A 24592-nucleotide genomic window follows, 5' to 3' on the forward strand; every position below is an offset into this window, starting at 1 on the left:
TGTTGCTGTCGGACCCCTAGAGACTTCTTTACCATTGGCTCCCCTTTATGTAGGCAGCGAGCCTCGTAAGAGCGTGCACGTACGAGCACATGCGCACAAAAGAATGCGCACTACGTGTTGAGGCGTTTTTAACACACCGTGTGTCCAACCAGACTGTTTAATAGATTAGTGCAATTAACACAAAACCAACGTAACGTGTGCTAAAACTAATGATATTTTAATTGTATTCCTTATTTATTTGTGTGGTTTCTGTACCACAGCAAAGTTGGTAGAGCTTTACACAAAATCATCCAAAAGGGGCAAACACACACACACACACACACACACAAAGCAAGACACGGTGTCAACGCATGCACGCAAAAAAGGGTCGAACATTGCAAACTGTAATTATGTCGCACATCCATGTAAAGCGCCTCCAGGCAGAGCTGTCTGTATGTGAATTTTCCAGTGTGTGTGTGTATATATATACACACACACACTGGAAGATTAACATACAGAAAGCTCTGCCTGGAGGCGGGTTTGCAGTGGTGTCATCTGCAAACTTAAGGAGTTTCACGGACGAGTCCGATGAGGTGCAGTCATTTGTGTACAGGGAGAAGAGGAGTGGGGATAGAACACACCCCTGGGGGCACCAGTACTTATTTCAGTTGTAGGTTATATCTGTATAGTCTCTCTTTATAGATAATATAGTGAAACTGGAGTCCAGTCTTTCGCCACCTGCGTTCAACTTTTCGACACTCCTTTTTTTCACTTCTGACTGGTGGAGCACTTCTCCATGGAGACATTTTCTTCCCAGAAACGACTTTCGTTTAATTGGAGCAATTGAATCAATGATGTCCGAGATTTTAGAATCAAAGTTATTTACCAGCTCATCTACAGTGTTATAGGGCAAAGTGGAGGTAGAAGAGTAAATCTGGTTAAAGGTTTCAGCAGCACCGTCCTTAAAGATGCGTTTTCTTATCATGTATCTTTGGCAAACTGAGTCATTGCAGATGATGCTTTCAAAAATAACAGAAAAGTGGTCAGATAGAGCAACATCAGTTACAGACACCTTGGAAATGTTCAGACCCTTAGTGATGATCCAGTCCAAAATATGCCCTTGTTTGTACATTTGCTGTTTAACACGTTGAGTCAAACCAAAATTTCTAAGAGAGTCACATAGATCTATAGCACTTCTGTCTTCAGGATTGTCCATGTGAATGTTGAAGTCTCCCACAATAATTAAACAGTCATAATCAACACATCACAGATAAAAGCTAATTAAAATCGCTGAAAAAGCTTGTTTTGGACTTACGAGGCCTGTAAATATTCAAGAACATTGTTCGGACAGGGCTCTTTACCTGGAGAGCCAAATATTCAAAGGAGTCAAATTTGCCCAGAAATACTTTTTTACACTCTAATAAATCTTTAAACAAAGTGGCCACCCTTCCACCTTTTCTTTGTTGTCTGGTCTCACAAAGAAAATTGTAGTTCGGAGGCGTCGCTTCTATCAGAATGGGAGCTTTATTAAATTCATATAACCATGTTTCTGTTAAAAACATAACATCAAGATCGTGGTCAGTAATGAAGTCATTGATTAAAAATGATTTTCCTGACAGAGATCTAATGTTCAATAAAGCCAGTTTATATGATTTAGTTGCTGATATTAACTCTGTGTCTGGTTGTACCTGACAGTTTATGGCTTTTGTTGATTGTTTATTACTGTCTCTTATCCTTTTGGCTTTGCTCTTTCTGTCATGTATAAGCACAGAGATTTTACAACTATCTCCTATTAGGGGCCCAAGTTTTTCCTGGACATGCTCATTTCTGATAGAGTTACCACTGGGGCCCAGACTGTATCACAGAGAAGTGATTTGAAGGTCGTGATTAGGAGGTGGTGGAGGTCTGCGGCATTTGGAAGATGTTGGTTTAGTAGTAGGGCCTCGGCCACGGGGTTGTTGAATGGAGAAGATGTCAGAGCCATTTGGGTCTCGATTTTAAGAGCTCCTTTCATGTTATCAGAATCCAGTAAGGCAAAAAGCGGGCTCAGTGGGGAGATGGGAGAGTTCTGTGCGGTCTGGGTCGGGGTCTGAGGTGAGGGGGGTTTACCGGGGGGGTCGGTATGGGTCTGGGTTTTGGGGGAGGGGGGTATAACGGGGGGGTCCACCGCTCCTGTGGATTGCGACGGGGAGACCTTTTGTGATGACCTCTCTTTCTCAGCCAACTGGCTGATTGTTTCTGCTGGAGCTGTTGGAGGCAGCGTTATCATTGTTGTTGATACTCCATGTTCTCTGCTGAAGGTCAAAGCTGCTGGCGGATTATTTACTGAATAGAAGAGATTAGATGTGAGACGTCTGGCTGCTTTCATCTGTGAAGAGCACAGGGCGCCAGTGGTGAATTTACCAATCCTGGTGTTCTCTGGCAAATGCCAAGCATCCTGCACGGTGTTGGGCTGTGAGCACAACCCCCATTTGTGGACGTCGGGCCCTCATACCATCGTCATGGAGTCGGTTTCTAACCGTTTGTGCAGACACATGCACATTTGTGGCCTGCTGGAGGTCATTTTGCAGGGCTCTGACAGTGCTCTTCCTGTTCCTCCTTGCACAAAGGCAGAGGTAGCGGTCCTGCTGCTGGGTTGTTGCCCTCCTACGGCCTCCTCCACGTCTCCTGGTGTACTGGTCTGTCTCCTGGTAGCGCCTCCAGGATCTGGACACTACGCTGACAGACACAGCAAACCTTCTTGCCACAGCTCGCATTGATGTGCCATCCTGGATGAGCTGCAATACCTGAGCCACTTGTGTGGGTTGTAGAGTCCGTCTCATGCTACCACGAGTGTGAAAGCACCACCAACATTCAAAAGTGACCAAAACATCAGCCAGAAAGCATAGGTACTGAGAAGTGGTCTGTGGTCCCCACCTGCAGAACCACTTCTTTATTGAGTGTGTCTTGCTAATGGCCAAAGATTTTCCCCTGTTGTCTATTCCATTTGCACAACAGCATGAGAAATTGATTGTCAATCAGTGTTGCTTCCTAAGTGGACAGTTTGATTTCACAGAAGTTTGATTAACCTGGAGTTATGTTGTGTTGTTTAAGTGTTCCCTTTATTTTTTTGAGCATTGTATATTTCAATTGTTAAAGAAGTGCTATGTATGAAAAAGTGATAAACCACTTTCTGATGCATAACTTTTCATCTTCAGTTTCCATCTTTTATTTTGAACAAAGATGTTATTGTTCTCTGCATTGTGGTCAAGTTTTGATTTCATTTAAATTAAAAATTTGACAGTTGGGTTGTTTTCACTGTTTTTATTTAAATTCTGTAGATGGTAAGTAATTTATTGTTCATCATGTCCTAATGCGAGTGGCGGTATTTTATGTCTGTGCACCACCTGTGTAAAATCTCCCAGTCCATTAAATCGAACGCACCGATCTCCTTGGCAACCGCTCTGTTTCGGAGGTAAGCGGGCATGCCTTCACTCTGCCTCAGCTGCTCCTCGTTTGCTCTGATTAATTCTTCTTGTTCATTGGTCATCAGGTACACTTGCTTTAGTATATTGTCACTGGTTTTCAATGTTCTCTGCTGGATTCGTCTGCTTGACGACCTGCTTGAAATCTTTCTATTGCATCTTTTCCATCACACGTGCTGTTTTGCATACAGACCAAAATGATCAGCCTGGTCTTATCTGACCAGCACTTCCTTCTTCCGAAGAAATTCTGAAGTGGAAATAAAAAGAGTGGTGAGTCCTGGGAGTGGTGGAGCCAAGAATAATGCCTGCAGTTGGATACTTGTTGTTTGATGGATACCAATGATCATAACAAAAATAAGTACTAAACGTGTCAGCCTTTTCCTTAGTAAATATTTTCAACTTTTCTTTTAAAATGCCAGAAACATCCCAACTAAACCACACATAAAAAGAAATCAGAACAAATCAGTGTATAAATTATTTTGTAAAAAATGGGAATGACAGAATAAGTAATGCACTGTACCGCAGTGGCCTATCCACACTCACTGCGCAACACTCCACTGCGGAAGAAAACGTATGTTGCAACTTGTTTAAAGTTTGCTGCAGAAGATTTGGACAAAAATCCTGGGAGTACATATTCTGGTCAGATGAGGCTAAAGCAGCACTCTTCAGATGTAATTGCACCCACCGTGTTTGGAGGAAGAATGATTTTACTGATCACACCAGAAAGACATTCCCAAGTAAAGTTAGCAGCTACGAACTTCATGGTGTGAACTGTCTTATAGCATACAGTACTGGCAGACTTCATGTAAGTGAATTATGGATGAGTGGAGAAATGTATGGATTATTCTTGCTAATATTCTGAAGATGAAATGAGTTTGAATTTCCAAGAAAGACAATAGTATCAAACACATAGCCAAGGAAACCTTCAACTGATTGCAGATAAAGAGAGTAAAACTACTAGAATGAGCCAGTCTGTCACTTGACTGGTATTCAATTGAACATCAATGGAAGAACTGAAGATCAGAGTGCATAGAAAGGACCCCAGAAACCTCATGATTTGAAAGCCAATTATGAAGAATAGGTCAAAATCACACCCGCGCATTACATGTGACTAGTACTAGACGTCTCGTGTTGGGGTTTACCCCAGTGGATGAGAGGGTCGCATTCCTGCGCCTTCGGGTTGGGGAGAGGTCTCTGACTATCATTTTGGCCTACGGGCCGAGTGGTAGTGCGGAGTATCCGGCCTTCTTGGCGTCCCTGTCGGGGGTGCTGGATAGTGCCCCTCCTGGGGACTCCATTATTCTGCTGGGGGACTTCAACGCCCATGTGGGAAACGACAGTGACACCTGGAGAGGTGTGATTGGGAGGAATGGCCTCCCCGATCTGAATCCAAGCGGTGTTTTGTTATTGGACTTCTGTGCTAGTCACGGATTGTCCATAATGAACACCATGTTCAAACATAAGGGTGTCCATCAGTGCACTTGGCACCAGGATACCCTAGGCAGGAGGTCAATGATTGACTTTGTTGTCGTATCATCAGACCTTCGGCCGCATGTTTTGGACACTCGGGTGAAGAGAGGGGCTGAGCTGTCCACTGATCACCACCTGGTGGTGAGTTGGATCTGCTGGAGGACGAGAAAGCCGGACAGACTTGGCAGGCCCAAGCGCATAGTAAGGGTCTGCTGGGAACGCCTGGCGAACCCCTTGGCCAGGGATGTATTCAACTCTCACCTCCGGGTCAGTCAAAGAGCGGTTCGAGAATCCCTCATGATGACTACAGAATCGAGGCACGTGACGTCGCCCGGTACGGCGGAGCCGGGGTCCCACCCTGGAGCCAGGGATGTATTCAACTTTCACCTCCGGGAGAGCTTTGACCAGATTCCGAGGGATGTTGGAGACATAGAGTCCGAGTGGACCATGTTCTCCACATCTATTGTCGATGCTGCTGCCCATAGCTGCGACCGTAAGGTCTGCGGTGCCTGTCGCGGCGGCAATCCCCAAACCCGGTGGTGGACACCGGCAGTAAGGGACGCTGTCAAGCTGAAGAAGGAGTCCTATCGGCTGTGGTGGGCTTGTAGGACTCCTGAGGCGGCTGACGGGTACCGTGGGGCCAAGCGTGATGCGGCCTGGGCGTTGGCAGAGGCAAAAACTCGGACCTGGGAGGAGTTCAGTGAGGCCATGGAGAAGGACTACCGGTTGGCCCCGAAGCGATTCTGGCAAACCGTCTGGCGCCTCAGGAGGGGTAAGCAGGTCTTCGCCAACACTGTTTACAGTGGGGGTGGGGAGCTGCTGACCTCGACTGGGGACATTATTGGCCGGTGGAAGGAGTACTTCGAGGATCTCCTCAATCCTGCCATCACGCATTCCCTGGTGGAAACAGAGGCTGGGGACTCGGGGTTGGACTCTGTCATCACCCAGGCTGAAGTCACAGAGGTGGTTAAAAAGTTCCGCGATGGCAAGGCTTCGGGGTGGGATGAGATCCGCTCTGAGTACCTCAAGTCTTTGGATGTTGTGGGGCTGTCATGGTTGACACGCCTCTTCAACATTGCGTGGCAGACGGGCACAGTGCCTTTGGATTGGCAGACTGGGGTGGTGGTCCCCCTACATAAGACGGGTGACCGGAGGTTTTGTTCCAACTACAGGGGGATCACACTCCTCAGCCTCTCTGGTAAGGCCTACGCCAGGGTATTGGAGAGGAGAGTCCGGCCGATAGTCGAACCCCGGCTTCAGGAGGAGCAGTGTGGTTTTCGTCCCGGCCGTGGGACACTGGACCAGCTCTATACCCTCTACAGGGTACTCGAGGGTTCATGGGAGTTTGCCCGACCGGTCCACATATGTTTTGTGGACCTGGAGAAAGCATTCGACTGTGTTCCTCGTGATGCCCTGTGGGGGGTGCTCCAGGAGTACAGAATCAGTGGCCCTTCACTAGGGGTCATGTGGTCTCTGTACAAGCGGAGCAGGAGTTTGGTTCGCATTGCCGGCACTAAGTCGGACCTGTTCCCGGTGCATGTTGGACTCCGGCAGGGCTGCCCTTTGTCATCGGTCCTGTTCATAACTTTTATGGACAGGATTTCTAGGCGCAGCCAAGGGCCGGAGGGGGTCTGGTTTGGGGACCAGAGCAGTTCATCTCTTCTATTTGCAGAGGACGTGGTCCTGCTGGCCCCTCTCTAGCCAAGACCTACAGCATGCACTGGGGCGGTTCGCAGCCGAGTGTGTAGCGGCGGGGATGAAGATCAGCTCCTCCAAGTCCGAGGCCATGGTTCTCGACCGGAAAAGGGTGGCTTGTCCTCTTCAGGTTGGAGGGAAGTTCCTGCCTCAAGTGGAGGAGTTTAAGTATCTCGGGGTCTTGTTCACGAGTGAGGGAAGAATGGAGCGGGAGATAGACAGACGGATCGGTGCGGCTGCCACAGTAATGGGGGCGCTGTGCCGGTCCGTTGTGGTGAAGAGAGAGCTGAGCCAAAAAGCGAAGCTCTCGATTTACCGGTCGGTCTACGTTTCTGCCCTCACCTATGGCCATGAACTTTGGGTCATGACCGAAAGAATGAGATCCCGGATACAAGCGGCTGAAATGAGCTTCCTCCGTAGGGTGGCCGGGCACTCCCTTAGAGATAGGGTGAGGAGCTCGGCCATCCGGGAGGAGCTCGGAGTAGAGCCGCTACTCCTCCACATCGAGAGGAGCCAGTTGAGGTGGCTCGGACATCTATACCGGATGCCTCCGTTTTTGTTTTTTGTGGCCAAAAAAGGATGAGAAATCGTTTTAATTTATTTTCCTGTTTCAAATATTTAACATAAAGAATTCAAGCTCAGAGAAACAAAAACATGAAGCATATTTTCATTTTTATTTAAGCAGGCACTTAGTTCTGGGTTCATCATATATTGTGATTCTAGGAGGTGCTGTTTTTTCAGAACACTTTGGCTTTCCTCTTTGGGAATACTTAATTCGTGTAAGCTTTTAGTTTTTGTGGATGAGGTCAACGTAACGATCAGAGCATCAATGCACTTTGCCTTAAAACACAGATCCACCAGACTATAACACTGTTAATTTTCCTGAACAATATTAACACAATAACTTGTTTAAATAGCTAAGTTACAGCACACACAAATCTCAGCCTGCTTTGACAGTCACTTGTGAGAGGTTCTGCGTGTTTATCTCTGTCCCAGCAAACTGGTGTCACCCGGTGGCAGAACAGGGTCAATATTGTGTGAGAATATGCACATATAGCCTACTTATATTAGAATTCTGTTTGATTTGAAATTATGCGATAAAAAATAGAAACATTACCACAAAGTTTTTATTCCCTACACACTGTGATAGCCTGCCTGATTTGTGTATGTGGACACAACGCACTGATAGACGTTTTTCTTTGTATTTGCCCCATGTAAACAAATGTGCCCTGTTTTAGAGAAGTCAGTGTTATGAAAGAACATCGCCTCCTACAGTCACAATGTATAGTACTCGTAGAATTTGGTGCCTGTCTAGAAATATGACAAAGGAAGTAATTTTTCGTTTCTCCGATGCGGAGATTAAATGTTTTAATATATTTGACAGAAAACAACATTTAAACTAACTATAGCTATTTCCCTCATTCGTTTTTGGCCACAAAAAGTTTGCATTCGAATTTCACATTTGGCATTTTGAAACAGAAATCTATTTGTTGTTTTTCTAACTTTGGTTTCTGGTTAGAAAATCCAGTTATCAGAAAACGCACGGATCGACCTAAAACGTCCCTTGTTTTTGTAGAACTCGGGTCATTGAGATACATTGTAGTTACAGCATCTGTTCAGCAGATGGCAGCAACAAGTTGAAAGAGCAGAAGTTCGCGGAAGCGGAACTTCGTCATTTTCTTCTGGTATTTGTTTTGGTCGGATCACAAACGGTGAAACTTGCCGAAGAAAGCCGTAAACATCCGCATGGACTTTTCATTTTACCGTTACAGAAAATATTTTTTACCAAGTTTATTTTCAGAGCTGTGAAATAAATGGAGATACCGTTAAAGATATTAAATGATAAGCTAAGATTTTTTTTATTCAGCGTGAATGCTGGCTTTTAGATCAATACAGGTAAGGTATTTCTTTAAACGGTGGTCAGTTTATAAAAGTATTTTGTTTTAAAACGATTCTGATTGTTATACAATTGTTATACAAAAATAATAATGACATTTTTTGACTGAATAGTCTCATAGTGAGTTTCTTTTTTTTCCCCGTATTTGTCTGTAATCTTAATCTTAAATTGTGGCGCAGGTGCTACTTTTGGGTGCGTTTTAGTGGCACACAAATGCGATTTTTGTATTTGATTGCTAAATATGAACAAACTGGCTACATGAGCGGTCATTTCTGGAGTCAAAACTTTTGTATGTGAATGACCAGTTTATCCACGTTTTAGTTCTAAATTCAGAAACTTGTGAAATTTACTATGTTCTCAGTGAACAGGCTAACTACCATAAGGAATTCCCACAAGATGTCAACCCGCTGTGTTGAATATTCCAGTATTCGCTGCTGTGTAGGAGCAGCATCTAGCGTGATAGTAGAACACAAAAATGTAAACAGGACTTTCAATTTTTCCACATTACAGTAAACACTTTTTCCCACCTGCCTAACATGTGTGTTACTGATTTGTGTTGGGACTGACATAGATAAGCATGGGATGTTTTATCAGCTTGCAACCACAAAGAGGGATTAACAAATATTTATTTTTCTTTTATGCAAATGAAACATAAACCAGAGTAATGTGTTTTTTACATATGAAGGACTTTACATTGTAGAACGACTTCGAAATGCTACAGTATAAGTAAAAGAAAATAACAATTTGGAAACATAAAAACACAAAATCCCACCAGCACAGATGCAATAGCAGCGAAAAATTAAAATCTATGCAAAAAGACCAGAAACTGCAAAGTAAATATGAGTATTTTGCTGGCATATCATTCAGCTCTTACAAATTTAAAAGCTTAATTTTGTCATATTAGGCCCTAAACTCTTTCAACAAATAAAACTGTCCTTTTTCACTTTTTCCATTTTCTATCTATATACTGCAGATACTATATATCACTCTCTTTCTATCTCTTTCTGACTGCTGCCTGTACGTTGTGTTTTGGTGTGTCTGCCAGGTTGCCACAAAGTCCCCAGAATGCCCTATGGTGTGACATCCAAGGCCTCAGAATATCCCTATTAGCAATTAGTGGTCATATGCACTCCTGGTCAGCTGGCTTAACAGTTGTTACATTTTTCCCTCGCTTACAATGATTTACATATTTGCTGTTTTTAAATAGTTCTGTCTCCAAAAATAATAACATTCTTGTAACTATAATAATACATGTTATATTATTTTGCATCAGTCTAAATAATTGATGCTTTCTGTTTTAATTAAATGCAATAAGATCATGTTATACATTTTTATTTGAAATCTTTATATAAGTACTGTGATTTTCTTTATTCACAGTTATCATACAAAGAGATTATCATACTGACCCATGCTTATTAGCAACACAAATTAATAACAATATATATCTCTTCCTTTGGTATTTTCACTGTCAGAACATGTTCTATCACTGCATTATCCTGTGCAACCAAAGGAAGCTTGGGTCCTTCTGCCACTTTGACATAAAGTGTCTCACTTTAAGTTGTAAACGATCCAAACCTTTTTGACAAAACATTTTAGTGGTTTTAAAGTCGTGATTTGTTTAAACCTTTGGTACCTGTCCAGATGGTAGCACCTGTTAAAGTAATTATTTAATTGGGTTGTATAAAAGTGTTCTAGAACCGCTGATCTAAATGAATGTCACGCCTTTACTTTGAAGGGCCATCCGCTGTTTCCGGTCAGATTGGAGCTAATCCTGTTTGTGTTGATGGGCGGCGAACAGGCGCTGCCAAATCTGGCAACAAAATAGATTTTCACTATCGCACCTTTGCAGCTACCGTCCTCCGTCATGACAACTTAACGTGTAACAAACGCGGAGGGAATTCCTGCTCGGTAACTGACTGGACCCTGTCTACTTTCTACGGTTGAGCCTAGACGCTGAGTCCCGGAGACACGAACCGCGGTGCGGACGGTCTGAAGCCGCCACAATGAGCTCGGAACACCAGGGCGACAGCGAGGACGCCGACGAGTCACAGGATAGGCCCGGCAGCACCGGCAAGAGAGAAGACCCTGTTGTCGACGGGCCGGACGAGGAAGATGACGTCGCTCAGAGGGTCTGTCCTTCGCCGCCGAGGAGCAGCAGCGAGGACCAGCCTGAGCTTAGCGCTGGCTCTCCCCGGCTGGAGGATCGAGAGCGCCGCAGCCCACCGGCCGCCGCTCCACAGGCAGGCAGCGGTGGTAGTTCCAGTAGCGACGGCTATAAGGGGAACAGTCTGTTTTCCTGGCTGCAGAGCAGGACTATCAGACGGGGGTTGTTTGTGGACCCAGCCAGGGATAACTTCAGGACAATGACCAGTTTGTACTGTTCTATGAATCCGGCTGTGGAGTCGGTCAACCTGAGTTCTCAGACCCACGGAGCAGTATTCAACCTGGAGTATTCACCGGATGGGTAAGTGCTGAGATCTGTAGGACATGAATGTAAGCCTAACATGTTTCATTGATTGCATTAACACATGCAACACCTTATGCGTTCTAATTTCAACCCTTTATCTATGGGAATTTGATCTAAAGTTGACTTTACATGCATGATGCAGTGCATTTAGAAAGCTCCCCACTGCGGTCACAGCTATTGAGGACAGCCAGGGTTCAAACCTCCTTGACTAGACAGCAGATGCAGGACCTAAATCCTGCAGCCAAACCGGGTCAAGCTGTCTTGTCTGGGTCACGTTTGTTTGTGTGCTCATGCAGCAGTAAGTCCTTCTTGCAGTGTTGGCCTCACTTTAGTGCATATGCCAGCGCAGCTCAGTAAATTAGATTATCATCGAAATCAGAATAAATGACTCGCATGTAGAGTATTACACGTAGTGGTACATTTCAAGCGTTTATTTTAGTTTATTTTCATGGTGGTGGCTTACAGCTAATTCTAACCCAAAATTCAGCTAGAAAATGATACACCAGAACAACTCGAGAAGGATTTCTAACACTGAAATGTCGGGTTACTAAAAAGTATGACCATGTTATATACCGTATATGAACTCAGTAGTTGGTTGGGGCTCCTTTTTGATGAGTTGTAATACTATGGTTATTAAAGCAGGTACTTTTGGCAGTGTGGTCAGGTGCCAAGTCTGGCTGGAAAATGAAATCGGAACCTCCAGAAAGCTTGCAAGCACAAGGAGTAATGAAGCACTTTGGACTTGATATGACACAACGGGCCAACACTTGCAAATGACATGACTCCCCAAATCATCACAGACTGGAAACTTCACACTGAACCTCAAACAGCTTGGATTCTGTGCCTCTCCACTCTTTCTCCAAATGAAATGCAGAATTTACTTTCTTCTAAAACAGGAATTTGAACCACTGAGCAACAGTCCAGCTCCTCCTTTCTGCTTAACCCTGGTAAGACGCTTCCTACAATGTCTGTAGTTCAGAAGTGGCTTAGCGCATGAATAAGACAGTTGTAGCTCATGTCCTGGCTACCTCTGTGTGGTGGCTCTTGAAGCTCTCACTTAATATGCATTAAGTGAAGGCTGCGGTTATCCTCATCGCTTATTCAGCTATTTCTCTCACACTTTGTCCTTCCACTCAACTTTTCATTAATATGTTTGGGTACAGCATTCTGAATAACCAGCTTCTTAAGCAGTGACCTTTTGTGGCTTACCCTTTTGTGGACGGTGTCAGTGACTGTCTTCTAGATATCGGTCCAGTCAGCAGTCTTCCTTTAAGAGTGCCTAGGCTTATACTTCACGTTTTTGTTTTTAAAAAGCATTTTTTTATTGATCTTATGTTATTCGAATGTCAAGAAATAAGAATTTCTTTGTGCCTAGAAGCCATGATCATCAAGATAACAAGAATATACGCTTGAAATATATCATGAAACGGTATAATATGAGTTTTAATTTTTGTATTGATTTACTGAGGAAGATGAAATTTTCCATGATATTGTAATGGGGCTGTATGTCATCAAGAAAATATGCAGTTGTGATGGTATCGCTAAATATGGCCATGATTTTATCAATTCTAATTAATGATTAACTTACATTTTCTGGATCACACTCTCCCCACCACTCCTTTGTCAGCTTTTTTTCAGGCACTAAAATATAAGTCAAGAGTGGGTACCGGGGGCACTGACCGTCTAAGCAACAGGACAATATATTGTCGTCATGCAGAATTTACATGCTGGACTCATAAGATATAACATCCTACCACATATTGCATCCAAGCAGTTTTTTTGGATTGTGATAGACATTGATATTGTGATGACGACTCTAGTTCAGTATATTGTGCTGCTCTATGCTTAAAAGTTATTGAGATACACCTGTACTCAGTTAACCTTAACGGAGAAAATTGATGCGCTTTAATGTTCCACTTGGGCATAAAAAAGCAACATTAGGAGTAGGGGCATCCCTCACTGTTTCTTTGCAATATTTATCATAGTTTTGTGTATGTTTTTTTGTGTATTATTATTATAAAGCCCTCAAGTATTGTTTCCTTCCTGCTGTAAAATGTTCATTTACTTTTGCATGATTGACCCGGTTTCATAAATGTAGAATTTCTTGGATGATGATACAATTAAACGTTTTCCTTCTCTTGTGCACCCCACTCAGGTCTGTGTTGACGGTGGCCTGTGAGCAGACAGAGGTCCTCCTCTTTGACCCCATTTCATCCAGGCACATCAAAACCCTCACGGAGGCCCATGAGGACTGTGTGAACAACATAAGGTGCACATCCTACACTTAAAACCATAGAGTCAGGGTTTTAAAAACTGATATGCATGACGAAGTAATAGGGTCACCTAGAGAAAACAATGAGGTGAAAGTTTTTTTTTGTTTACCTGTCCTAAAAAAAAGTCCAAAAAAGTACATTTTGTCGAAATAACGAGACTAAAGTTGAATGAACAAAAAGAAGTTGAAATGATGAGAAAAAAGTAACAAAAATGAAGAAGAAATGATGCTGGAGCAAAGACCTGTGGCAATCATGCTTTGTGTAAATGAGCTAGTGCTTTAGAATAGGTTTTTTCCTTCACCTTCAGCATATAAACATCCTGCGGACGCATCCTCAGAACGCTGTCAGCATGGAGGCCAAAAACCATGCCAAACCTGCTTGGAATAAACTGCTTTCAGCATTCCGGCTTTTCTAAATTATATTTTTTCCACATCATTCTCAATACTTTGACATTTGAATTTTCTTCTCACCATTTCGACTTTGTTCTTGAAATCAGATTTTGACTATTGGTTGAGAAAGTATCCCTTTCCACCTTCTTCCTATAGGTTTTTGGACAATCGCCTGTTTGCCACCTGCTCCGATGACACCACAATTGCATTATGGGACCTTCGTAAGCTGAACTCGAAGGTTTGCTCCTTGCACGGCCACGCCAGCTGGGTGAAGAACATCGAATATGACACCAACACTCGCCTCTTGGTCACATCTGGCTTTGATGGCAACGTCATCACGTGGGACACTAACAGGTTGGTTATAATTACAGTACGCAGTGCCTTGCAATCGAATGCATGTATTTGGAACACAAAGCAGTGCATAATTAAGACCGAATTCTTCCCATTCTACTTAGATTTAGCTGTAACGGTACATGTATTTGTACCAAAAATCCGGTACATATTTGGGAACATTAAGGTTTCTCATGCAGCTGCAGTGGAGTAAAAAAGGTGGACCGAACCAAAACTATGTCAGCGTACACATTTTAGAACAGCAAAAAGGTACATAGCTCGCTCTGCACCTAACTGAATTACTCACCTGAAACAACGGCAAGCTGAATGTAAACATCACTGGTACCGGAGAAAAATTAGCTGACGTCTAATTGGCTGCCTGTAGCATCCAGTGGGCCCAAACTCCATTTCACATAAAATACTGGAGGAATCACGGTTGGTTAGAGCGGAGTTCTCCAACAGCTACGCATGTTGCATTCAGGTACAACTGGAACAAAAGAGTGGGATAATACCAAAACAACTCCAAAGGGGTTTAAACATGTTTTATAGGGGCACGGTCTATTTCTAAGCATAAACATTGACCGTTTTCATGTGGTTGAATTATTTTCTAATCTTATCTATCCAGGTATTGGCTATGCCTGCTTATACTACTTTATTCGTGTAAAAAAAAAAAAAAAAAATCCAACCAAATCTCCAATCAGTTCTATACTTTCCATTTTTCTAAGTTTTAAAACCAAATAAAATGAAATTAATATCAGAAATTGCTAAAGATCGATGGTTAATGCTGACCGAAGTAAAAAAAAATATATATATATTTTCATGTATTTTTCTTGATTGAAGCGTAATGAAAACATATGGAACTCTGGCTGAAACAATTAATCAGATTAAACAATTATTGAAATAATCATCAATTAATTTAGTAATCGAATAACTTTTAACTGGAGTATACAGACGCTAAAACATGCCATTTGCTTAAAAGAACAACCCACTCAGCAGTAATTGGACAGAAATGTTACAAAAATTGTATTGAGCATTTAGGATGAAAACCCTTCTTTGTCTTTATATATACTCTATCCAGAACTCCTCCAGTGGCATAGCTTTAGCTTCATCTGGTTCAACTCATGTAAAGAATCTCCTATTAAGCACCTTTTGCTATCTGATTAGTAATCAATTAATCGAAAAAATAATAGACAGATTAAGCGATTAGCAAATGAATCGTTAGTTGCAGCCCTATACCGAACTATTACCTTAAAATCTGGATCCATACTGAACCATAATTTTTGCTTACCATTACAACCTCTTCTTAGAACGAGCTCCAGCTCAGACAGCAAACCGGCTGTCAATCCATCAATTTTTACGTTGTGCCACAGATTTTGAATTGAATAGTTTGGCCATCTTAAAACAGGAATATGCTGTGAGACTAAAACTATGCCTTGGTAACTCTTTCTGTATGTTAAGGGTTGTGGTCCTGCTAGTTTGGTGAATCTCTTACCTCCATCCATCTTCCCTTCAGCTCTTTACCTCTGATCATCTTTCCTGCTGAAGTACAGCGTCACCACAGCATGATACTGCCACCACCATGTTTCACCTTGGGGATGGTGTCTTTGCAAAAATGTGGAGTTAGTTTTCCCGACGTACAGTGTTTTGCATAAAGGCCAGAAAGTTGCATATTGGTTTTATCTGACCAGAACGCTTTCATCCACATGGTGGCTGTTTCCCCTGCTTGGTTTATGGCAAACTATAAACAGGACTTCTTATGGCCAGACTTCTGTAGTATCTAATGCAACTAATGGTTTGTCTGTCAACAGATTCTTGAGCTTTGGATCCCTGACACTTTTCCAGAGTTACTATGGATCTCTTTACTTGTCTTTGTAGGTTTTTAGAAGTGCAACATTTTTCCATTTTCAAATGATGGATTGTCTTCATCGTTCACTAATGTTTTCAGACAAATCTCTGGGGTAGGGATGGGCGATATGGACTTAAAAAGTTATTCTGATATTTTGTCCGGGGAGGCACAGGGGCTGCTTACCCAGTGTCCTTGGCCCAGTGTGTCTGTCTGTCATAGAGCAGAGTCCTCCAGTCCTTTGCTGCTCTTGGATGCTGTGTTGCAGCCCATCTAAGGTTCTCTCCACAGCTTTTCACCTCCAGGGGACAAACTCACTCACATACACCCACTCATCAGCACAAACCCACTTATTTCTCTCACCCACCCAACACACACACACCCTTACACTCTGCCACGAACTGACACACAAATAACCCAAATAGTTGAAGGTCATACAAACATAGGTTACTATTACATCAATGTGGCCTGCCTACTTTGATGCTGGATCCAGTCTTGATTTAATAAAGTCACTCAGGCAATTAGGACTCCACCTGGAGATTTCCTTTTTGTAGAGCAAATCTGGCCTGGCACAGGTAAGCAACCAGCTTCTCTGTATGGTATGCCCTAAATGCCAAGAAATCAATTTAAAACAGGGCAACAATGACTTTAACAGGTATATTATTGCTAAACGGCACAGAATAACTGCATTCATTCATGTTTTAAAATGTATTTATTGATGCTCTCATGATACAAACTGTGGAAAAAAGCTAAATATAACAATCCCAATCTGTTTGTCGACTTTGTAAACATAATGAATTATGATTCATTAAAAAATATTTAACGATAATGATAAATGACGCAATAATTACACATCTCTACTCTGAGGCCTTCAGAGATGATCTATATTTATGAGTTTAAATCACACACAGGTGGACTCTGTTATGGTGAGGTCTGAAAGCAGCCGGCTGCACTGGATTTTTTGAGGGTTGTCTGAGTAAAGGGAGCCGAATACAAACACAGTGACACTTTTCAGATTATCTTTAAAATATATATAAAAGCTATACACTATAACGTGCCACATTGTGTGGTGGTAATGCCACACAATTATAAAAGGTTTAAGGGGTAAAAATACTTTAGCAAAACATGTTGTGCACGACCATTTAAAAGAGACAACATACTAATTGTGTTTTCTGTCAAGTGCTTCACATTCTGTTTAGAGAGTTTTTGTATTGCAAAGTTTTTACCTAATTTGGTTGTTTGTGTTGTTCGGGTTTTAGAGGGAACTGGTAATTTCTTTCATTTTCAAACGTCTATGCCTTGTGAAATCGACGCCTTTCCCTTCATCTCCTCTATGAGGTAAAAACAGGAACCGTAAGTTTTAAGATGAACTAAAAGGTCATTGGCAGGAAATGATCCTGTGAATCTTTGCTATTTCTACTGATGACTAACTCCTCAAGCCATTTCCTTCTTAGTCCAGACTGCATGTGTTTGATCATTGCCAAAGCACTTTGAGCAGCGCATGTCTATAAAAGTGAAATCCCAGTATATTAGAAATGTTACTGTGTCATCAAACGTAATACATTTAATTTCTTGCAGATTTACTGAGGATGGCTGCCCACACAAGAAGTTCTTCCACACTCGCTATTTGATGAGGATGCGTCTGACACCCGATTGTTCCAAGATGCTCATCTCTACTTCCTCAGGATACCTTCTCATCCTTCACGACCTGGACCTCACCCAGTCCCTGGAAGTGGGCAGCTACCGCATGCTGCGAGCCCGACGGACCCCCCTCACTTCTGGTCAGAACAGATTTGTTGTTTAATAACTCAACAGAAAACGAAAAGTAACCAAATTTAAACGTCTGCAGTCACTTCCTGGAGTTCATTTAAAAAACACCAAAATGGAAAACTTTTTTTTATGTATAAATGTAAAACAAATACTGTGTGTCTTGTAGACGGAGGCACATCGGCATCAAGATCGACTGTGACTCCTCGCCAGGGGCATGACTCCAAGATTCATCCTCACAGAGAAGGTCAGAGATGATTTTAGTAGGACACTGATAGCCCAGTGTGACTTCAGTCTCCTGCCTGCAATCAAACTTTACTTCTTCTCAGGTCTCTCTCCAAGGAACAGCCTTGAGGTTTTAACTCCTGAAATCCCCGGAGAGAAGGACCGAGGGAACTGCATCACCTCCCTACAGCTGCATCCTAAAGGCTGGGCCACACTCATCCGGTGCTCCAGCAACATGGACGACCAGGAGGTGAGGGACCTGCCGCCACAGGCTTTCATACCATCCTAATTCTAGATATAGTGCCTTGCTAAGTAAGGTATTCCTGACCTTTTGAACTTTTTCACATTTTGTCACATTGCAACAAAAAAGACCACAACAACTACAGCTTGACATCATACTTCTCTTCTGCCTGCATGAACATTAGCATTAGCTGTGACTAGTTTGGTAAAAGTCATCAGGAACACTCACTGTGGTTCATTAAACATAAACGCTATAAACTAATGGTAAATTCTCAGGATATCTTACACTTCCTCAACATTCTTTCTTTGTTCACTTCCTCTAGTGGACATGTGTGTACGAATTCCAGGAGGGAGCGCCCACGCGGCCGCTGGTGTCTCCTCGCTGCTCTCTACGCCTAACTCACTACATCGAGGAGGCCAATGTGGGGCGGGGCTACATCAAGGAGTTGTGCTTCAGCCCCGACGGACGGCTCATCTGCTCTCCTTACGGCTACGGTGTCCGCCTGCTCGCCTTTGATGAGCGGTGCAGCGAGCTAGCCGACTGCCTGCCTGTCCAGACTAGCTGCCTCCGGGAGATCCGCTCCATCTACTCGCACAGCGACGTGGTCCTAACCACCAAGTTCTCCCCAACGCACTGCCAGCTGGCCTCGGGCTGCCTCAGCGGACGTGTGGCGCTTTACCAGCCCAAGTTTTAGTATCCAGTGTTGTTAAAAGCCCGAGCACTGCAGACCTGGGGAAAGAAGTGCTAGTTTCGATGCCTGCACAAAAAGTGTGGAAATATATCAAGGAAGCATTTTACAGATGGTAACACTGACAGCTAACCCCAACATTCTGCAAGGCCGTCAAATGAACATGCTTACAAAAAACATAGTTCCAGAACCAGAAGATCTTTTGACCAGAGTTTGGACCAGAATATAGAAGCAAATGTGCACATCTGCTTCTATATTCCTGAAGGTGGAAGCTAACTAGAGATTCACCCATAAGAATTTTTGACCTCTGCTTTTTGTGAAGCTTTCACCTACCTTCAGTCAATTTCAGTCTCTCTTTAAAAACTAATATTTAATATACAAAAGACTACAAGAACAGCATTCAAAATATTTTTCCTCCTGCCCCCTCATCCATAATTAACCTATGTCACACTGTATGTGTGAAAGAGCCGTCGCCATAAAACCCGATTATACTAATATTTCAAAACCAAGACAAAATGATTATTTTTCATATTTTAGCATCTTGTACAAGCGATTAGCATTAAAACGGTATTCTCCGATTTCTGATAAGCTGCCAGTGTTTCCGTGTTCCATGACACGAAAGCTCAAAGCGATAATACAGAGCAACTTTGCTGTCCTCGGTTCAACCTTCCTGTTATCTGCTGAAAGTCTCGCTCTCTGTCTCTTTCCTGCGTCCTATATGAACCTCAGACATGTAATGACATGTTGTAAAAAATAGTTTCCTTTTAGCTTCTTACAACTTTGTTCTTCCTCTGATCTAATTTCAAATGCTTCACTGATACTCAGAATAGCCAACTTTGAGTCTTCTTCACTCGGTAATAGTCTACGAACCAAAGAATGTTGTCAGGTAGCACTTATGTATGGTACATTTACTGACTCGAAAAAGGTTGGATTTTTGGAATCTCCGACCAGCTGGTCATCTGTCAGGGTCCATCAGGCAGAAAATCGTCCAGGTCCAGTCGCCAGCTGATTTCTCGGTGAATCTCTAAAGCTAGCTTAAAAGCTTAACTTAACAATATGATTCTTTTACTTCTAGTGTTACATACGTACATGAGGACCCAGGTCTGCAGCTGTCAAATGGGCTGTGTGTTTTTAGGTGCTAGCTGTCAAACCGACAGCCATTGACTGGGGTAAAGAAATGAAAGACTGAAGCTTTTGGCTTATTGCCAGGTGGCAGCAGAGGAGGGACACTTTGAGCCTCTTTAGCCCGGAACTTTAAGGAACCTCGAAGTTGACATACCAAGAAAATGCATTTTGGTTTTTGCAAACAAAACTTTCATCCAGGCTGAGCAGAAGTTTGATGCAGCTCTTGATGCAACTTCACATCAGGCAAGGACAAACTATCAGTTTGTGGCTCCTTTTTCTTACCGAGGATCACTTTTTGCCTCTATAATAGTAGATATAACAGTAGTTTGGTTTTTTTTTGGTTTTTTTTTTTGAGACTCGGCACATCCAGATGTTGCCGTCTCAGGAGGACAACATTAATAATGCAAAAAGTCAAGTATTAATGAATCCCCGGAGACGAACTGACTGTTGTGTATGCTGTTTGTCATTTTTACTTGACTTCCTGCGCTGCGCCTTGTTCCGCTCTCTACTGCTTCACTCATGCCTTCGCCACAGGTGCTGCTTCTGTGCTCACACAATCTGAACTTCAAGGACCTACCCTTCTTTACCTGCCTGCTGCTTCTGTGTTCCCAACCTCTGACCTCTTTCCTCTGTCCAAATCCTCTGTAGTTTTTAGTCATTTTACTCTGTGTATTAATGTTGGCACTAACCGTTGCACGGTGTTTGATTTGATAATACTGTCACTTTCTGGCCTTCTTTGAGGCTTCTTTGGAGTTGTTGCTCTAATCACCTCTTACTTTCCCCCACATTTTATGCTTTTAGCTTAAATCTTTAAATGGAAACATCTGGCGATCCGGGAAATTGGGCATTAATTCAAAGGCTGGTATTGGTAAATGTGACTGCATAATTCATAGGAGCTCATATTGCTCTGTCTGGTGTTTTAATAGTCTCTGGGCAGCTACGGAGCTCTTTAACATAGGATAACGGATGCTGACAAACATTTCCTAAAAACCTTAGAACAAATTCACATGTTTTCACAGTGAAATTTTTGAAAGAAAAGTACATTTATTTAGTTCAGAAACATGTCCCAAGTCAAGAAATGTTTTTAACCAGTTGTGCAATTATTGGTACGTCTGCTGTCAGGACTCTGTAGAACTCCCTCTCTTCTCTATAAAGCTTAGCCTCTTCATTATATTTCATAAAGTGAGCATACAGAGAGGGACCTTTGACCCTTCCTCTTTGCACAACCTCTCTAGATGGTCCTGGGTCATTGCTTATGCTCCTGTCTCCTCAGCTTAACCCACAGGTCTTCTACAGGATTCAGTTCCTGGAACTGAGATGGTATTTGAAAAAGGTGAATTTTGTGTCGTTTCTGTCTTGAATCAGCCATACATTTTGGATCCTCATCCTGTTAAAAGGTCCAATGACGACGCATTTTCAGTTTACTCCCAGAGGCCACCAGATTTTGGATCCTCATCCTGTTAAAAGGTCCAATGACGACGCATTTTCAGTTCACTCCCAGAGGCCACCAGATTTTTACGTGAAATCTTTAGGTATTACTAAAAGTTCCCGATCCCATGCACCTTGAGTCTTTGGATGAAAAACAGGCCCACAGCATCATAGATCCTCCACCATACTTAACAGCATGCATGGGTTGCTTTTCCACATATCAATCCTTTGTTTTACACTAAACCCATTTGAAGCGTTAGTTGCTGAAAATATCAATATTAGTCTTATCTGACCAAAGCATGGTTCCAGATAAAGTCCCAGTAGAGCTTTAAAAAAAATCCATAAGTTTACCTTTGTGATGAAAGGAAAACGCTACTTTTACTTTTACCCAGCATCACTTCCTAACAATTAGCTGGCACATAGATGGCCTCTAAAGGTGTTTATGGAGCCTTCATGATCATTTATTTCATGACTAAAGTCTCTGCATTTTTCATTATTCAAAGGATGAAAGTGTTCCCAGTAAAAAATGTTCTGCCCTTGTCTCATTAGGAGTCAACTTTAGCGTGTTCATAAAGGTAACTAGCCTGCACCCCTATCCTCCCTCTCATCGCCACCCACTGGGAACAAACGGATCGCTGCAGCCATCTTTTTTTTTTTTTTGCCAGACAGAAATAAACAAGCGAAAGAATATCTGCTGTGATAGTCTGATAGTTAGTCCTCAGTATAACACAGCTGTCGCACTGAATGACTAAAGGATACATTAGAACTTGGCTATGGAAACAGAAAACAAACTCTTGCTATGCACACCAGCCTTTCTGATGATTCTCCTTTATTATTTATGCTCTATGCCGAGCTGTCAGTTGCCAAAATATGATTTATGGTGGATTCAAGTAAAATGAGCTGGGAAGTAAAATAACATCTGCTGTTATAAATTAAAAAGAAAAGATGCAATTTATAAGGCCTTAATTTTTTTGTAACGTACTTTTCTCTGGCCGCTGAAGAGGGCGCCATTGCACTGTTAGGTATTTTGACTTTAAACCTAAAAAACGTGTTTACAGTTGCCCTAACCCTCTGATGTATGTAAATCAGGCATTTGCAAACAAAGTAATGAAAGATCAAGGTCTGTGTTTAATAATTTGTTAACAGATGGGGGGGAAAAGGGACTGAAGTGTGAGTTTGAGATAAAGGTTTAAAAACAACACATATGAGATTTTTTAGTTTCCAGCTCAAAACTTGCTCTTGTAAGCATCTTGCCAGGATGCTTTCACGCACTGTACCTCAGTTAACCGCTTTCATAACCTGCAGTTCGCCTTCAGCTCAGTCATCCTTTTTGCTTCCACCAAAATAAACCAGATCACTCCAATCTAAATGCAGATGTGTGCATTTTGTAGCCACATGTATTGTGACTGACTGAGCTGAGTGTGAAAGGATGCTGTATATTCTCTGCTGCTTTTACTTCAACTGCACTCACAAGCTCTTTGAAGTGTCTTATCTACTATTTTCACCCCATGTATTTAAAAGAAAGGCAGAAAGCCCGGTTTTATGACTGGTTTTGTGTTATTTTGATTCCGGTTTTGGATTTTAACTTGTATTTAGCCATGGGTTTCATGAAAGTTCACACTATTACCTTTTTTTCATGTGTGCACCATTAAGTGAATAAATCTGAAGGATGGGGAAACAAAATAAAACACGCTGAAACGCTTACAGTTAGTTGTTTTCTACATTACTGTTGTCTACACAGCAGGTAATCTAGAAATGATACTTATTTAGTGCTCATTAAAGAAGTTTTGGTTGCTCAGCTGACTGCCATGTTTTTGGGTCCAGTGTTTCTATGAGCCTTGCTAAAGTATGTATTCCTCTTGGACTTTTTTTTACATCCCAATCACAAACCTTAGCGTGTTTAACTGAGACCAACACAGAGTCTACAGGTCCTTCTCAAAATATTAGCATATTGTGATAAAGTTAATTATTTTCCATAATGTAATGATGAAAATTTAACATTCATATATTTTAGATTCATTGCACACTAACTGAAATATTTCAGGTCTTTTATTGTCTTAATACAGATGATTTTGGCATACAGCTCATGAAAACCCAAAATTCCTATCTCACAAAATTAGCATATTTCATCCGACCAATAAAAGAAAAGTGTTTTTAATACAAAAACATCAACCTTCAAATAATCATGTACAGTTATGCACTCAATACTTGGTCGGGAATCCTTTTGCAGAAATGACTGCTTCAATGCGGCGTGGCATGGAGGCAATCAGCCTGTTGCACTGCTGAGGTCTTATGGAGGCCCAGGATGCTTCGATAGCGGCCTTTAGCTCATCCAGAGTGTTGGGTCTTGAGTCTCTCAACGTTCTCTTCACAATATCCCACAGATTCTCTATGGGGTTCAGGTCAGGAGAGTTGGCAGGCCAATTGAGCACAGTGATACCATGGTCAGTAAACCATTTACCAGTGGTTTTGGCACTGTGAGCAGGTGCCAGGTCGTGCTGAAAAATGAAATCTTAATTTCCATAAAGGTTTTCAGCAGATGGAAGCATGAAGTGCTCCACAATCTCCTGATAGCTAGCTGCATTGACCCTGCCCTTGATAAAACACAGTGGACCAACACCAGCAGCTGACACGGCACCCCAGACCATCACTGACTGTGGGTACTTGACACTGGACTTCTGGCATTTTGGCATTTCCTTCTCCCCAGTCTTCCTCCAGACTCTGGCACCTTGATTTCCAAATGACATGCAGAATTTGCTTTCATCCGAAAAAAGTACTTTGGACCACTGAGCAACAGTCCAGTGCTGCTTCTCTGTAGCCCAGGTCAGGCGCTTCTGCCGCTGTTTCTGGTTCAAAAGTGGCTTGACCTGGGGAATGCGGCACCTGTAGCCCATTTCCTGCACACGCCTGTGCACGGTGGCTCTGGATGTTTCTACTCCAGACTCAGTCCACTGCTTCCGCAGGTCCCCCAAGGTCTGGAATCGGCCCTTCTCCACAATCTTCCTCAGGGTCCGGTCACCTCTTCTCGTTGTGCAGCGTTTTCTGCCACACTTTTTCCTTCCCACAGACTTCCCACTGAGGTGCCTTGATACAGCACTCTGGGAACAGCCTATTTGTTCAGAAATGTCTTTCTGTGTCTTACCCTCTTGCTTGAGGGTGTCAATAGTGGCCTTCTGGACAGCAGTCAGGTCGGCAGTCTTACCCATGATTGGGGTTTTGAGTGATGAACCAGGCTGGGAGTTTTAAAGGCCTCAGGAATCTTTTGCAGGTGTTTAGAGTTAACTCGTTGATTCAGATGATTAGGTTCATAG

The 24592-nt window shown here is 42.7% G+C and overlaps 1 protein-coding gene across 4 annotated transcripts; it reads left to right on the plus strand.

The window, feature by feature from the left end:
* The first annotated feature begins 8313 nt into the window (after positions 1-8313).
* Positions 8314-23079, plus strand: wdr32 (WD repeat domain 32). Of its 4 annotated transcripts, XR_007035114.1 has the most exons (9): positions 8314-8504; positions 10241-10969; positions 13128-13241; positions 13791-13988; positions 17386-17588; positions 17744-17821; positions 17904-18049; positions 18363-21250; positions 21321-23079. XR_007035114.1 is itself a non-coding variant. In XM_047345670.1 (8 exons), the coding sequence occupies exons 2-8, from the start codon at positions 10509-10511 to the stop codon at positions 18732-18734; spliced, it is 1572 nt and encodes a 523-aa protein (XP_047201626.1). In that variant the 5' UTR covers positions 8314-8504; positions 10241-10508; the 3' UTR covers positions 18735-23079. The 4 variants fall into 4 exon arrangements, 3 of the variants coding, with proteins under 3 accessions (XP_047201626.1, XP_047201627.1, XP_047201629.1); XM_047345670.1 differs by having other exon boundaries at positions 18363-23079; XM_047345671.1 differs by having other exon boundaries at positions 10451-10969; positions 18363-23079.
* Positions 23080-24592: the final 1513 nt, after the last annotated feature.

Source organism: Girardinichthys multiradiatus, chromosome 19, assembly GCF_021462225.1.
Source record: "Girardinichthys multiradiatus isolate DD_20200921_A chromosome 19, DD_fGirMul_XY1, whole genome shotgun sequence".
In the NCBI taxonomy this organism is placed as follows: domain Eukaryota; kingdom Metazoa; phylum Chordata; class Actinopteri; order Cyprinodontiformes; family Goodeidae; genus Girardinichthys; species Girardinichthys multiradiatus.